Here is a 15,456-nt window from a genome sequence, read left to right as displayed (position 1 = left end):
AGAAAACACAGATTCAGTGAAGGCAGGTAATGACACCACATGGAGCGCAGGGGCCTGAGTTGATGCGGCCGATGCTTTAGCAGCAGCATCTGCAGCAGCATTCCCTTGAGAGACAGGATCAGAAGCGTTAGTGTGTGCCTGGCACGTTCAACACGGGCACATCAGTAAGGTCGGGTCGTGGCTTGCAGACCTGTTCTACTAAGGCGGTGCAATCATGAGGCTCTCCATCGGCTTCTGTAGAAGTGTAGCAGGGTTAAGCACAGTACAGCGTTTTAGCACAACATGTGACATGGTCATTAAAACATTCTGGTAATGTAGTAGATGAGCTGGAGTCAGATGTGCTGTCTTGGCCTGTGAAATGAGAGCATGTACTGCATGAGGAGCATGTACAGTTAGAGGGCACATTGCAACTAGGTCAGCACAGCTTCAGTGGTGGCAGCCACCGCTCTCAAGCAACAGACTAGCCCTCAGGCTACATTATCAAGGCACTTAGAGTAAAAAGCCACAGGGCGTTGTTTTCCCCCTTGCTCTTGTGTCAGTACTGCCGACATGAATCCTCCCTTTACACAAACAAACAGGTTAAAAGGTTTAGAGTGATCAGGTAACCCAAGACAGGGCAGAGAGGACAAGAGCTGTTTAAGTTTTTTTAGGGCAGTCAGTCTGTCAGGAGTCCAGTCAATTGTGTCTTTCATAGTCATCTTATGGCTATGTATCAAGTCAGCTAGGGGCTGTGTTACTTCAGCGTAATCTGGAATCCAAGCTCTACAGTAGCCAGCCATACCTAGCAATGTCATCATATGTTTTTTTTGTGGCAGGCTGGGGCAGTGTCACAATTGCAATGAAACGTTCCAGACCAATTTCCTGCCTTCCGGTGTAACATCATGTCCCAAGTATTTTACAGATGGTGACACGAGCTGCAGCTTTTTTTTTTTTTTTTTTTTTTTTTTTTTTAATACTTTATGGCCATTACGAGCTAGTAATGTAAAAGAGCTTTTGTATCAGTTTCACACGCATGTTGAGTTTCAGAACATAAAAGCAAACCATCCACATACTGTATCAGTTTACTTCCACCAGGGGGAACAAAACCTTCTACATTCTGCACCAAAGCAGCAGAAAAGACGACTGGTGACTCGGTGAACCCTTGACGCATAACTCCAGGTCCATCGTCTCCCCATAAAGGTGACAGCAAACCAAAACTGTGAGTCCCTTGCAACAGGGATGCTGAAGAATGCATTTGCTAAATCAATAACAGTAAACCACTTTGCACTTGGGGGAACAGCTGACAAAACAGTAACTGGGTTTGGCACAATAGGGGCCCTTACATGTATCGCGTCATTTACTAACCTGAGGTCTTGGACAAATCGCCATCCTCCCGCGGCTTTGCGGACCGGGAGAATCAGGGTGTTACAAGACGAGTCTGGACAGGGCACAATGGCTCCTCTACAGACCAAAGACACATGCACAGGAGCAATGCCTTCCTCTGCTTCCTTGCTGAGAGGATACTGGGCGCGGCTAGGCCGGTGTGTGCTTTTCGGTGTGACTGTTAGGAGCTCTGTCCCTTTCATAAGGTCACTATCATACTTATCTTTTCCCCATAGAGAGTCGGGGAGGCCGATTAGCAAGGGTGAAAACGTGCTTCCCTGTGCCTCCCCAGGGGGCGCATCTCGGTTCTTTGCCCCATGGATTCCCCGTTGGGCAGGCGCGACCCAAAAGAAAGGAGCGCAAACAGCGTGAGCACTGGGGGAGAATTTGAACCCGTCTTCACTTTGCCAGTCAGTCACCTGCAACACAGACTTAAGCCAGACACCAGTATCTTTCCACTCTATATCATCGGTTTTTGCTATGCTTATATGTGGCACAGAGTCAGTTGTGTGGTAAAGTAAAAACTGATTGCTTTTTAGTTTAATGGCTACAACACAAAAGCGTAAACCTATAACAAGTCTGTGTACGTAATTGTTTCGTTAAATGGAGGTTGTGCTAACCAATTTTTCTCAAATTCATAATCTCTTGATAAAGGTGAGTATAGGGCAGTGCAATGTAAGGCATAAGGTGATATAAACCCAGTTCCATGACCCCAATGTTGTCGAGCCAATTTAAATAATTCCTCAATTTGTTCGCCTCCGTTTTGTATATCCCACGAATAGAACCAACTACGGGTCTCAACCATCTGGGCCATCATCAAGGGACACGAAACTGTAACTCCTTTTTGCTCACATTTAATTTCACAATTGAATTTACATAGTAGGTCTCGCCCCGCTAGGTTACAAGGGCAGCACTCAGAGAAAATAAACCTATGCATAAACGTTTTTCCTTCATATTGTACGGGTAAAGGCATCATAATTTTCTCCCTCAATACTACCCCCGAGGCTCCCACTGTTTTTATTGATTCATTTGATATCACTGGGTTGAGCATAGGTCTAGCATTTATGACAGACATTGCAGCACCAGTATCAATTAAGAATTCAAATGACTCACCATTCACAAAGAGATCAATGGTGGGGGCTTCTTGTGGTTTAGAAAAAGTTAGCACGTACTGCTTATTCTCTGTGTTAGTGCCAGCTGTCCCTGCCTCGCTTCATTCTGGTTTCTGTTCTGTATAGTGATACTTGTGGTGGGGGAGCGCTCTGCCAGTTACTCCCGTTGGTTTGCTGTTGTTGCTGATGTCTGACAATCTCTAGCAAAATGTCCTTCCTGGCCACAATTATAGCAACTAGTGTCTTTATTCTGGCTCTGAAAGTTTCTGTTGCCACCGCCTCCGCTTCCCCCCCCCCAACCCCTCCCACCACGCCCGCCCCGTCCGCGCCAGCATCCGCCTCGGGTTGGTCCTGCGCCCTGATAATAAGCCAGCTGAGCTGCTTGCAATTTGACTCCTTTTTCTGCTTTTGTCTTTTGATTGCTCTCTTGCTTCTGTTGTTGTCTTTCAGCGTGCTTGCAATGTTCAATAACCTGAATGAGGGGAGCCGTCTCCCACCCAATGCATGTCATCCGTACCTGTTTATTCAGGGCAGGTACGAGTCTGTTTATTATGGCTGCTTTTAGCAGACTGTTGCAATCATTGGTGCCTGGTCGGAGTCCGCTGTATTTGCGAAAGCACGTCTCCAATCTTTGTCTATATTCCTAGCAATGTCTTTAATCTCATCTTGCCTCCAGGTGCGCTGAATCAGGACCTCTGGCAGCCAATGCGCTGTCAGGGGGGACCATGATAATGGCGTTGTTCGGATTGCCTTTTGGTCCCGACCGTGTAGTGAGCGTGCTGGAAGATTCTGATGTCTCAGTGGATTCTGGCGATGATAAGAAGCTCAGTCTAGGGAGCGACCAAGGGGACCAAGTCCATCGGGAACTGCCTTGGAAACCTGTCGGGTTGCTTGGGGTGGATATCAGAGGCGGAGGAGCGGGAGGCAGACTCTCTGCCACAGGCAGGGGCTGTTGGTGGACCTGGACGGGTCGATCAGGCTGAGGAGCAGGGGCTGTGGAAACAGGAACACAATACTTTCTCAGTACTATCTTTCTAACTTACTTTTACCATTATACTTTTAGCCTGCAATGCTGTTTGTCTTTCTGCCTCTCATTCCCATTTCCTATAACTATCCCAGTCTTTTTCTCTTTCTTTGTCTTCTCAAACTCTACTTTTCGCTACATTCTTGTAACTTCATTTCACTCAGGGTTCCTTTTAGTGGAAAATCAACTATTTTGTGCCACAAAACAACCTGGTCTACAACACCGCAACCCCATTTATCAACCATAGTTTGTCCCGGTCCAACCAACGGGTCCGGAAGACAGACCTCTTTTTAACTATTACTTGACCCCATTGCAATCAAACCCACGTCCACACACAATTATTAGATAACACTTGTTCACATGGTTATCTGTTGTCCACACTATATCACTGCCTATTTTTATTTGTATCACTTGCACAGAAAATATGACTTTTCTTAATTGATCATCCGACAGTGCGCTTGGTATATTGATCAACTACACTAGTGTAATTTTTTTTTATTGTTATTTTTGGTTCAATATTCAGTATTTCATACAATGTCTTTTTTTATTTTTTTTTAACTAATTTCATTTGTAATTACTTATTAGTATTATTCATAGATCAATCGAATCACTTCATTTACCTGATTCCGGATCAGGATTTCTATGTCTATTAGACAACAAAGTTCCCAGAACTCTTTCTGCGCAGCCCGTTCCCAGAACCTGAACCAATTGGTCTATTTTATGTATGAGGAACACCAGTCTCACCCTTTGTCTTTGTTCGGGATGGCGTATCCATCCACCGATGCTCCCAGCTGGGTTCAAGGCGGGTCCTTCTCCTCTGAAATTATTTCAGAGTGGTTCCCTGAGCCACTCCTAAGCAGCCCCCGTGCATGGTTAACCTCAAAGTCCCCGGGAACAATTGGAAAACAGAGCTAGCCGTCCCACCTGGGTTGCCAAGAATTGTTGTGGAAATTCTAAGGTAGAGAGACTGTGAGTTCCAAACACACAGGTCTTTATTTCTTAAGTTTGCAAACTGAGAACACTCTCAGCACACAGGGTGCTAGATAATCATCGAGTAGTGCTCCAACATACAGAGTTAGATCAGTTTCTTATATACCTTAAAACTGTCAGCAAGGCAGAAGGTTAGCCAATGATGATTCAGATATTAGCATATAAGGAAACAATTTATAACTACGCATACGTGGCATATAGCTAAGCAAGCAAATAACAGAATGGCTGCTTTGTGTGTATAGTTAAAAAAGACACGTCTGGCTCATTCTATTATCTATTGTCTCACAGCTGCAGCTGCAATGTAGGCAAAACTTAAGGAAAGCATACAAGGTTATGCGAGCAAGATTATAGGAGTGCAAGATGCCAGTACTTTTCCATGCTGAGCAAATCCTATTTTCTATAATATTTCTATTACAATTGTATAACAGATTATTTTGTTCGGTGCCTGAATTTGGCAGTCTATGGCATGCCCCTATTATTATTCTGTTTGAATTTTTGTCCATTATTCAGACCCATATTGATTCTGCATTGTTTTTTTCTTCCAGAAATACCACTACAGTGCTACCCCTCCACCTCTTTTGTCTTCCCTGTCTTTCCTATACAGTGTATACCCACTAATATTATATTCGTCTACATCACTCTTGGATAACCAAGCTTCTGTAACAGTTATCACATCACAGTTATTTGTAGCAGTAGCTTTAAGTTCTAACATTTTGTTTCTGAGACATCCAGCATTTAGATAAATACATTTAATGGCTGAGTTGTTGTCTTGTTTTTGTGTTTTTTCTTCTGTTTTTTGTTGATTTCTCCCCCCCTTCCTTCCTAGTTTAAATGCTTCTGAACCTCCCGGAGGATCCTTTCTCCAAGTAGATTGGTTCCCTTTTTATTTAAGTGCAGTCTGTCCCGCCGATATAAATAGTCCTTGTAGAATGTGGTCCAATGATCAAGATAGGTGAAGCCTTCCTTTGTGCACCACGTCTTCAGCCGTGTTTAGATTAATTATTTCCAGCTGTCCATATGGTCCTTTGCAAGGTGCGGGCAGTATCCCAGAATACACCACGGTTTTGATCTTGTCTTTTAATTTCCTTCCTAGCTCCCCGAATTTGTTTTGCAGGGATTTTGGTCTGTCTCTTTGTCACAAAGACGGCCGGGTGGGGGGCATCAGACCAGAAACAGGAACCCGGAGTTGGGTGGAGCTGAGCGCTTGCTTGCGTTCAGCATTTAATGAATTAACAGAACAGTAAATAAAAAGGTTGTAACAAACAAAAACAACAGGACACGGCACTGGTAGCCAAAATAAACAGACAAACACTAAACAAAACACGGTGAGCAGATATTTGAACTATTATTATTATTATTACAATTATTATTATTATTACCTCTGTCTCCAATCCTGTTCTCCTCTCACCGAACCCACAACCCTGAGTGAGTGAAAACATGCTGCTTTTATGCAGCTGTACCGAGACTCGATTGCTAATCAATCATTCAATTGGAGTCTCGGTACAACTGCACGTGATTTAATAAAGTGCAATTCCCCGTGCTCACATATTATTACTTTTTACTTGCACGTGAAATGCTGTGCAATCCTCATGCCTAAATACACATATACATTTTAAACACTCGTGTTACACAGACCCGTTTATATCCCATGTACCAATGTGTATACACCAACATTTAACACACCACACACAACATATAACAGATAATATACACAGGGGCTGGCACTTTGTCACAGACGGGCACTTTGCCACACTCTTCCAATGTTGTTTGTAGCGATGTGGATGACTACTACCGGGTCCTCTCCTGTTCGTTCTAGGAGCCTGTCCACGTTCTCAGTGATGTGCTTGACCAAGGCTCCCGGAAGGCAGCACACTGTTGTAGTAAGGGGGTCCAGACTGCAAACTGAACTTGCTGTGTTTCTCAATATGGAGTCCCCAACACTCATGACCTCCCTTCTTTTTGCTGTCTGGCCACCACTGTTAATGGGTCCTGGGTGTTGTTCTTTTCGTTCTGTTGATGTTGGTTTTGCTCATCTAAATTTTGAAGTGGCTCAAATTTGTTTGATGGTTTGATTTCTGGTGGTTGTGTTTGACGAAGTTTCTTTTTTTCCCTGCTTCTGCCTACCTGAACCCAGCTGTTTCGACCCTCTTCTATCTCCCTGGTGGCTTTTGTCTGTTAGGGGATCAAACTTCCAAGAATATCGGGTGTGCCAGCTCCTCACACTCCTGCTGCTCTCTCATTTCCTGCAGCTCCATTTCTAGTACACTTGTTCAAGTCCTGGATGCTGTGGCACTTTACACATACTTGGTTTAGCGCTGCTGGGTTTTTTGGCGCAGGTGTCAGATTACTGGCTTGAAGGCCATGTTATTATTATGATTAATTTTTTTTTGTTTGTTTTGTTTTTGTAAGTTTAAGTTTAGTTTCTGTTAGAATTTAAGCTGCATTAATTTCCCAATTAATGTATTTTCTGATGAAAGCAATTCCAGTTTAATTTCTTCTTACTGCTTCTAACTGCTCTCCACTTTTAAAACGATGCACTTCTCGCACAATATCTTTCCCACACTGTCGCCGAACTGCCTTGCTTTGATTTTTAATTTTCTAGTGTGTTTAGAGGCTCAAACCAAGGCTGAATGTGTGTGAGTGAACATTAGAGTAATTTTGTGTTTATTCTACTGCTGTATTCCATGGTAAAATGCAACAACGTGTAGTAAAGCCTAGTGAAAGGATGGTAAAACACATTTGGTATGCAAAATAAATAAATACATATTTGTAAAATGGGTCAATGGTTGCGTCATTAAACTCTGCCCAAAAGCTGAGTAAGGTACTCGCTGAAAAACATACCCAAAATAGTCAGGCATCTTTTCAGTGCCCCACACCATGCAGAGGTAGATAGGGGTCGGTGGCTGTAACTAGTGGAACAGGGTGGCTCAGAATAGCTATATGAGCCTAGAGCTGGATATGTTGTTGAAGCTGACACCGAGTGAGTCTGGGATCCTTCAAGAAGCTGCTTGATGAGATTTTGGGATCAATAAGCATTTAACAACCAAACGAGCAAGATGGGCCGAATGGCCTCCTCTCGTTTGTAAACTTTCTTATGTTCTTATGGCCTTAAGCACATAAACCCAATGTTAGCAGTTAAATGTAATACCACTGGCATGACCACTAGGAGCCACTGGTCTACAACTTGGTGTTTCTATACAACAGTGGTCATTAACCCAGTTGTGACCACGGCCACCAGAACGACACACCAAAAGGAGCATGGGCGTGTCACGAGTGACCTTAAAACAGTCTTCCCTTGTACAAGGTGCAAGCACCTTTTTTGAGCGAAAGGTGTATGCGGCAGAGATGTCTGGTTCTTTGATAGAAACAGCTTCATTTATTTGAAGTCCCCTATTGATGGGAATGAGACTGTAGAGATGGGAGCCCAGCTAACAGGATTTAAGTTTTTTTGCAGGTATCAGGCTTTTAAAGACTGTCACCCACACCTGTGGTGGCTTTGGCAGACTCACTGAGAGCAGAAACTGACCCAATACTGTCACAGCTACTAGAAGCAGGCTGACCTTTGGGATAGAAATTGAACATTTGTGAAACTGCAAAACATATTATAATGACTTAATGTGTTTTAAATACTATAAAGCCAACAGAAATACTAAACAACTTGTTAAAGTAGGATGCTGTATTCTTTAAGTAATCTGCATAACTGGTAAACATGTTATTGGTACAACTTGTGTGAAGAAGCCTATTAAAATAAAAAAGTTCCAAACCACCCTTATCAGGCAACAACATCCTTTTTAATTAGACTCAGAGCCTTAAAACATTCTGATCCAATGAGAGCTGCATCGCAAACTCTATGGAGCACAGTTAATATATGCCAGAAACAATTGAACTAAATAGATTTGTGGTTCTGCTATAGGAAAAAAAAGAAAGTATTTAAATAAATAGAAAGACATTTTAAAACAAGAAACTTAATATAGTAATTTTAGTAAATGCATGAGGATGTTAGTCTGTTTCAAAGTATAGCAGTCTTAAGTTTGCATTTGCTGCCAAGTAGGTGCCTAATTAAAAATTAACCTCTTGTCTTCTGTGTATATCAGTGGAGTAAAAGAAAATTTTAGTACTGCATGTACTAAAGAATTGTATATTCTTTAAAACACAGTACAGTTATTACAGTATTGTGACAGTGTCAGTTAGCACTGAACTCTCATTTTTAACTGTAATGTGTTCTTTCAACAATAAATTTATTTGTGTAACAGTTTAATAAATTATTTTATGACTTGTATTTCTAATTCAGATACTTCAATATAGCAATCTCTTTTATAAATTGTAATTTTCAGAATCCCACTAGTCCGAGTCCAAGTCATCAGGGTCTGAGTCCAAGTCATCAAGGGCCGAGTCCCGAGTCCATGTCATCAGGGTCTGAGTCCCGAGTCCAAGTCATCAGGGTCCGAGTCCCGAGTCCAAGTCATCAGAGTCCGAGTCCCGAGTCCAAATCATCAGGGCCCGAGTCCCTAGTCCATGTCATTAAGGCCTGAGTCACGAGTCCGAGTCCCGAGTCCATGTCATCAGGGTCTGAGTCCTGAGTCCAAGTCATCAGGGTCCGAGTCCCGAGTCCAAATCATCAGGGTCCGAGTCCCTAGTCCATGTCCTCAAGGTCCGAGTCCCAAGTCAGGGTCCGAATCATGAGTCTGTCCAAGCCATCAGGGTCCGAGTCCCGAGTCCATGTCATCAGGGTCTGAGTCCTGAGTCCAAGTCATCAGGGTCCGAGTCCCGAGTCCAAATCATCAGGGTCCGAGTCCCTAGTCCATGTCCTCAAGGTCCGAGTCCCAAGTCAGGGTCCGAATCAGGAGTCTGTCCAAGCCGTCAGGGTCCGAGTCCCGAGTCCATGTCATCAGGGTCTGAATCCTGAGTCCAAGTCATCAGGGTCCGAGTCCCGAGTCCAAGTCATCAGGGTCCGAGTCCCTAGTCCATGTCATCAAGGTCCGAGTCACGAGTCCGAGTCCAGAGTCCAAGCCATTAGGGTCAGAGTCACAAGTCCAAGTCACCAGGGTCTGAGTCCCGAGTCTAAATCCAAGTCATCAAAGTCCAAGTCCCGAGTCTGAGACCAAGTCATCAGGGTCTGAGTCCTGAGTCCAAGTCACTAGGGTCCGAGTCCCGAGTTCAAATCATCAGGGTCCGAGTCCCGAGTCTAAGTCATCAAGGTCCGAGTCCAAGGCATCAGGGTCCGAGTCCCGAGTCGGGTCCGAATCACGAGTCTGAGTCTAAGCCATCAGGGTCTGAGTCCCGAGACCAAGCCATCAGTGTCTGAGTCCCGAGTCCAAGTCATCAGGTTCCGAGTCATGAGTCCAAGTCACCAGGGTCTGAGTCCAAGTCATCAGGGTCCGAGTCCCGAGTCCATGTCATCAAGGTCTGAGTCCCAAGTCCAAGTCATCAGGGTCCGAGTCACGAGTTCAAGTCATCAGGATCCGAGTCCCAAGACCAAGTCATCAGGGTCTGAGTCCCGAGTCCAAGTCACTAGGGTCCAAGTCCCGAGTCCAAGGCTTCAGGGTCTGAGTCCCGAGTCCAAGTCATCAGGGTCCGAGTCCCGAGTTCAAGTCGTCAGGGTCCGAGTCCCGAGTCCATGTCATCAGGGTCCAAGTCCCGAGTTCAAGTCATCAGGGTCCGAGTCTCAAGTTCAAGTCATCAGGGTCGGAGTCCCGAGTCCAAGTCATCAGGGTCAGAGTCCCGAGTCCAAGTCATCAGGGTCAGAGTCCTGAGTCCAAGTCATCAGGGGGTCCTGAATTTGAAGCAGACAAAAAAGTTGCAGAAGTAAACTACTTTTCTAAACTGGATTACAAATCTATGTCTGTTCATTGCTCCTGCACCTGTACGCAATCAGCCACTTTGCCACAAAGACCCAATGTATTGCATCTGATAAATATTTACATGCTATTTTCTTAATGGTGGCAAAATAGATTGAAAACAGCGTAACTTCCCGCATTTGAATGGGCTCTTCCCCACTTTCTTAGCAGAAGTTGTTTAGATAGCGCGAGCACCACTTTAACACAAACCTGGAAATAACACTACACCGGTAAGAAATGAAACTTCCAGCATCTACCTGGACTTCAATTCGGGTAAAATCGGATTTAGACATTACTGGAACTGTATATACTGTGTTCTTAAATAGTAAATTAGTATGATTTGTATTATTTGTTTTGCATTTGCACTTTTATTATTCTTCTGTAATACAACAATGCATTTACGAGATTGTGCTTCAGTTCATTTGATTTCAGATGTTTTTTTCTTTTACACAAAAACGTATTATATTTATGAATTTCCCCTTTGTCTAGGTTCATAATGTTCACACAAAGCAGATTTCTAAGTTGACGCTGCACAGCGTATTGTTAGTGTGTTTTTCCTGCATCCATAATCAGTTTTTTTCATTTTGGTAAATGAAGTGGTATTAAGTTTCTGTTGGGTTTTTTTTTGTGCTATAACTCAGTCCTTCTGTCATATCAGTCTGATATATCTGCCTGTTTCAAGGCAGGCAATTTTCGATTTGAGACTTTAGTGCCTAGTTTTACACTGAATTTGCCAGGTGAATTAATTGACGTTGCTTTCAACAGTGATGGTGTGTGCTGGGAACGAGTGGAGATTAGAAGGAAAGCACAGAATATTTAGCCACACAGCGACTTCCTGATATGAATTAAAAAGCTCAAAAGTATTATTAAGATGACCAATGTTCTATTGCTTTCAGTGCAAACAAATACATTATATTCCAGAGATTCAGGGAACTAATATAATTACGTATTTTTCAAGAATTAAGTTTTAGAAATGTATTTCTACAGTGCTTAACTTAAAGTAATAAAGAGAAAGATGACTTATTTGTTTACAAGCTGACATTATCGGTTCCTTATAAAACTTCATGCAAGAGGGAAACAAAACTGGGTCTGTGCTGGTTGCAGTTGGATTTGTGTGGAGTTGTGTTTAACCTACAACCTAACTCGCTTCCAATTTCTTATTCTTAATGTGATTGGCTGCAAAGACAACAGGGCTAACCAGTGCACCTGAAGACCCTACTCAAGCTCCATGCATTGCCATGAATTGAGACTCAGAAATCTGAAAAGAAAAAAGAATGACAGTAAGTCACCCTAGTGCAGTTCAGCACTGAAGATTACATTTTAAAGAGTTTTGTTGGGTGGTTTTTATTCTGCACAATTTCCCAGTAACTGCAATATTACTTGTGCAACAGAAAATAAAAAAAGGACTGAGTTTGAGTCACACAAGGTCCAGTCAAGTCCGAGTCTTCTGCGGCTGTGACTCGAGTCCGACAAGTCTGCTGTATTGAAAAGAACACTCCAACACCCTTTTTTCAAAAATCTTATTATTTTATTTATGACAGTATAGCTGTTAGCTGATTGTTATGAGCTACATGTACAATCATTTAGTTTAAAGCATAAAATAGAATTAACAGCAGCATTGCACTTTCTTCATAATATATTACTGATATCAGTGATGGTTAGTATTTACAACAGCAGGGAAAAAAAAAAACTAAACAATTCAGCTTCCCTAAAATTCAGCTAGGTGGCACTAGTGACATCATTCAGTGCATTAACCTTTCTGGTGGCCTGGGTTCTAATCCAAGGGGTTTAAGTGGCTGAAACACACAGCGGGGTAAAATTCACTTGCCTCTCATTCCTTCCTTTCGCTTTTGGGTTCCTATCTGGGGGGGGCTAGGTGGCTCAGACAGACAGACATATATCTGTTCATGGGTTTAGCAGTTCTGTGGGCCTCTTACAGCACTCACTCAATCTTATAAATTTCTGAAACCTGCCTTACAGATATCTGTGAAAGGAGAATAAGACAACAGTCAAGGTGGCCGTCTCATTAAAGGGTACATAAGGACCTTTTTATTTTATTGTGTTACATGTTCCCATGTGTTGCTACAGCTGTTTACGTAAGGTGTGTATTGAGATGAGTCTTATAAGATCTATGAGGGACAGGAGTCCTGTGTCTCATGAGATATCTATTCAGGGCTGTGTGGGGTTACTTAGGAGCACTGGGGGTTCCTCACGGCAGTCATCAGATGTGTCTTATAAGTCTTGCTGAGTCCCGTTATCCAGAATTTAAGAAGTCTGACATTGTCCTCGTCTGCAGCTCCCAGAATACCGAGCAGTCGGTGTGTGTCTTCCTTCGGGCGGCTGTCAACCTTCGTGAACTTAAACAAAACCTTCACCTTACTGAGGGAGGGGATAGAGGGGATAGAGGGGAAAGAGAGGGAGAGGAGAGAGGAGGGAGGGAGGGAGGGAGAGAAGGGGAGGAGGGAGGGAGAGAGAAGAGGGAGAGAAAGGGGAGGAGAGAAGGAGAGAGGAGGCAGAGGGGAGAGAAGAGGGAGAGGGGAGAGGAGAGAGAGGGAAGAAGAGAGGAGGGGAGAGAGGAGGGAGGGGAGGAGAGGAGAGATCGGAGAGAGAGGAGACAAGGGAGAGGAGATAGGTTACACTTTAATATCACTCCTGTTAATATTACCTTCCCTCCGCTTTGCATCACCATATTGAAATGTACTGAATGCCAGAATATAATGGAAATCAAGCTACTGAATATATAATAATAATCTATATATGAGAGAGCGAGAGCGAGCTATACCAGGGATGGAAATAAGACTCCCACAGCATTACTGTTTGATCCATTCTTGGTTTTACTACAGGGATGTCACAGCATTAAATATTGGGTGTACGTGTATCTCCCTCTTCTGTGTTTCAGCTGGAGCATATTTTCCAGTTCTCTCAACTATAAACACAATGGACAGTTTCTTATAAAAATAAAGCTGATGTCCAGTTAGGACAGTTTTAAAACCACACTAAATTGAATTTGTTTTGTCATTTTCTCAGCGTAAGTAACACAGCAAGACAATGATGGGTGATAGTAGGTCGGTGCAGAGGTTAGCTGTATTCCCACCTCAAGCTATAATCTGTTAATTTTTTTCTGACTAAAATAAACTAGATTATGTTTTTTGAAATCCTCTTGTTAATTAAAGCCTTGGAATGGGTGAAGCTGCTGTGCAATACAAGATTTATTTGCATCCCTGGTTTAACAATGTGAATGACTTAATCGAGTGAAGGGAGTGGAAACGGCGCCGCCTGCTGGCCTCGGTACTCACTTCATCCACTCCTCCTTCAGGCACAGCAGACAGTCCTGCACCACCTGTTCTGAGAGATTCTCATTGCACAAAGCCAGCTCCAGCTTATTGAGCAGTGTGGGACCTGAAACAGGGCAACATACATCAATACAGCCCTGCCTTGCACACGCAGTCAATATACATCAATACAGCCCTCCACAAAAACACACAGTCAATATACATCAATACAGCCCTCCCAAACACACATTCAATATACATCAATACAGCCCTCCATAAAAACACAGTCAATATACATCAATACAGCTCTCCTGAAACACAGTCAATATATATCAATACAGTCCTCCTGAAACACAGTCAATATATATCAATATAGCCCTGCCTTGCACACACAGTCAATATACATGAATACAGCCCTCCACAAAAACACACAGTCAATATTCATCAATACAGCCCTTCTCAAGTAGTCAATATACATCAATACAGCCATCCCTAAACACATGTTAACAATACATCAATATAGCCCTCCTGAAAAACACACATAGAGTTAATATACCGTAATCACTCCAGTAAAAGTCGACCTTGTGTGAAAGTCGAGCCCCTCCCCAATTGAAGAGGGCAAGATTTGGGTATAGTCAGCCCTCCACAAAAACACAGTTTTAAAAAAAAAAAAAATAATAATACAGCCCTCCACATAAAACACAAAAACAGTCAATATGGTAAATTTAGCCCTCCAGAAAACAAAAAGTAACTCCTGAAATCGAAACTGTTCTTAGAGTGCATTTCAGGTGTCAATATACATCAATACATGTATTAAATATATAGCCCTCCTGAAAAACACAGAGTCAATATACCGTATTTTGCAAAAAAAAAAAAAAAAAAAAAAAAAAAAAAAAAAAAAAACATTTTATAAGTACTTCTACTTAGAACCGCAGTACATGTTTTTTTTTGTATAGCCTGCAATCGTATTATTTTAGCATACAAGCCCCACCCCCCGTTCCTTCTTAGCCCACATGGAATTAGAAGCATTTGCTCTGGCAACAAGGCCTTGTTGGAGGTGCTGCTGTTTCCCAAAGCACTATGCTGTGGGGTCATGCAATTGAAAAGGTAACGTAATTCTTCTTATTATTATTATTATTACAATCCTGTCAACATTTGAAAATTACTAAATCAGGAGTGTAGAGAGGCGACAGGGGGCAGGGTGCAGGTGTGTGGCTAAGTACTGTCTGTGAGCTTGCCACTAGCTCTGAATGCATGCCTGCCACAGGGCTCCCCTGGGTCCTAAACCCTGCTAGGTACAGACCAGGACTGCAGTAACCACACACCTGGCCATGACTATTGCAGACATTAAAGGTTTGCTGACATAAGGGGAATTTTTGCTCGTGTATTAGTCAAACCCTCAACTTCAGGATTGTTTTTTGGGGTTAAATTTCTCGACCTATACTCGAGTAAATAGGGTACATCGTTATAGACTGCTGTCTGTCTGTTTGTCTGTCCGTTATTGAGAGTATAAGAATCCGAGGGTGTGTGAAGGCTGTCTTTCTGTCTGTCTGTCTCACTTAAATTTTCACATATATCTGGAGAACCCCTTGTCCAACTGTCTTGAAACTTGGTATTAACATTATTTAGCAGAGGATTCTGAGGGTATAAGGGGGTGTCTGTCTGTACATCTGTCCGTCTGCCTGTCACACTCTCACTTTTGCCATGTGTTTAAGTGCCTCACCTTTATCAGTGGCCGCCGGGCTCCCAGTCGTCATCACAAACTGGTATTTTGAGAGCAGCTCCTCATCGCAGAGAAGTGCAGGGTAGAAACTGGAGCGAGACGCTGGCCTTACATCAACCAGTACAGAGAACTCTGA

General features: G+C 43.1%; 1 protein-coding gene across 1 annotated transcript in view; it reads right to left on the bottom strand.

Moving 5' to 3' along the window:
* Positions 1-11,831: 11,831 nt before the first annotated feature.
* flcn (folliculin) overlaps positions 11,832-15,456 on the bottom strand; it is a 29,207-nt gene continuing 25,582 nt past the window's right edge. Inside the window, exons 10-12 of the mRNA XM_041232291.1 lie at positions 15,321-15,452; positions 13,622-13,724; positions 11,832-12,704 (exon numbers count right to left, since the gene is read on the bottom strand). Coding sequence (XP_041088225.1) covers positions 12,515-12,704; positions 13,622-13,724; positions 15,321-15,452 — 425 coding nt within the window. The 3' untranslated portion in view covers positions 11,832-12,514. The remainder of the gene's footprint in view (positions 12,705-13,621; positions 13,725-15,320; positions 15,453-15,456) is intronic.

This window comes from Polyodon spathula, chromosome 29 (assembly GCF_017654505.1).
Source record: "Polyodon spathula isolate WHYD16114869_AA chromosome 29, ASM1765450v1, whole genome shotgun sequence".
Classification (NCBI taxonomy): domain Eukaryota; kingdom Metazoa; phylum Chordata; class Actinopteri; order Acipenseriformes; family Polyodontidae; genus Polyodon; species Polyodon spathula.
Note: the sequence above shows the minus strand (reverse complement) of the source record. Positions and strands in the feature narration are given on the sequence as shown.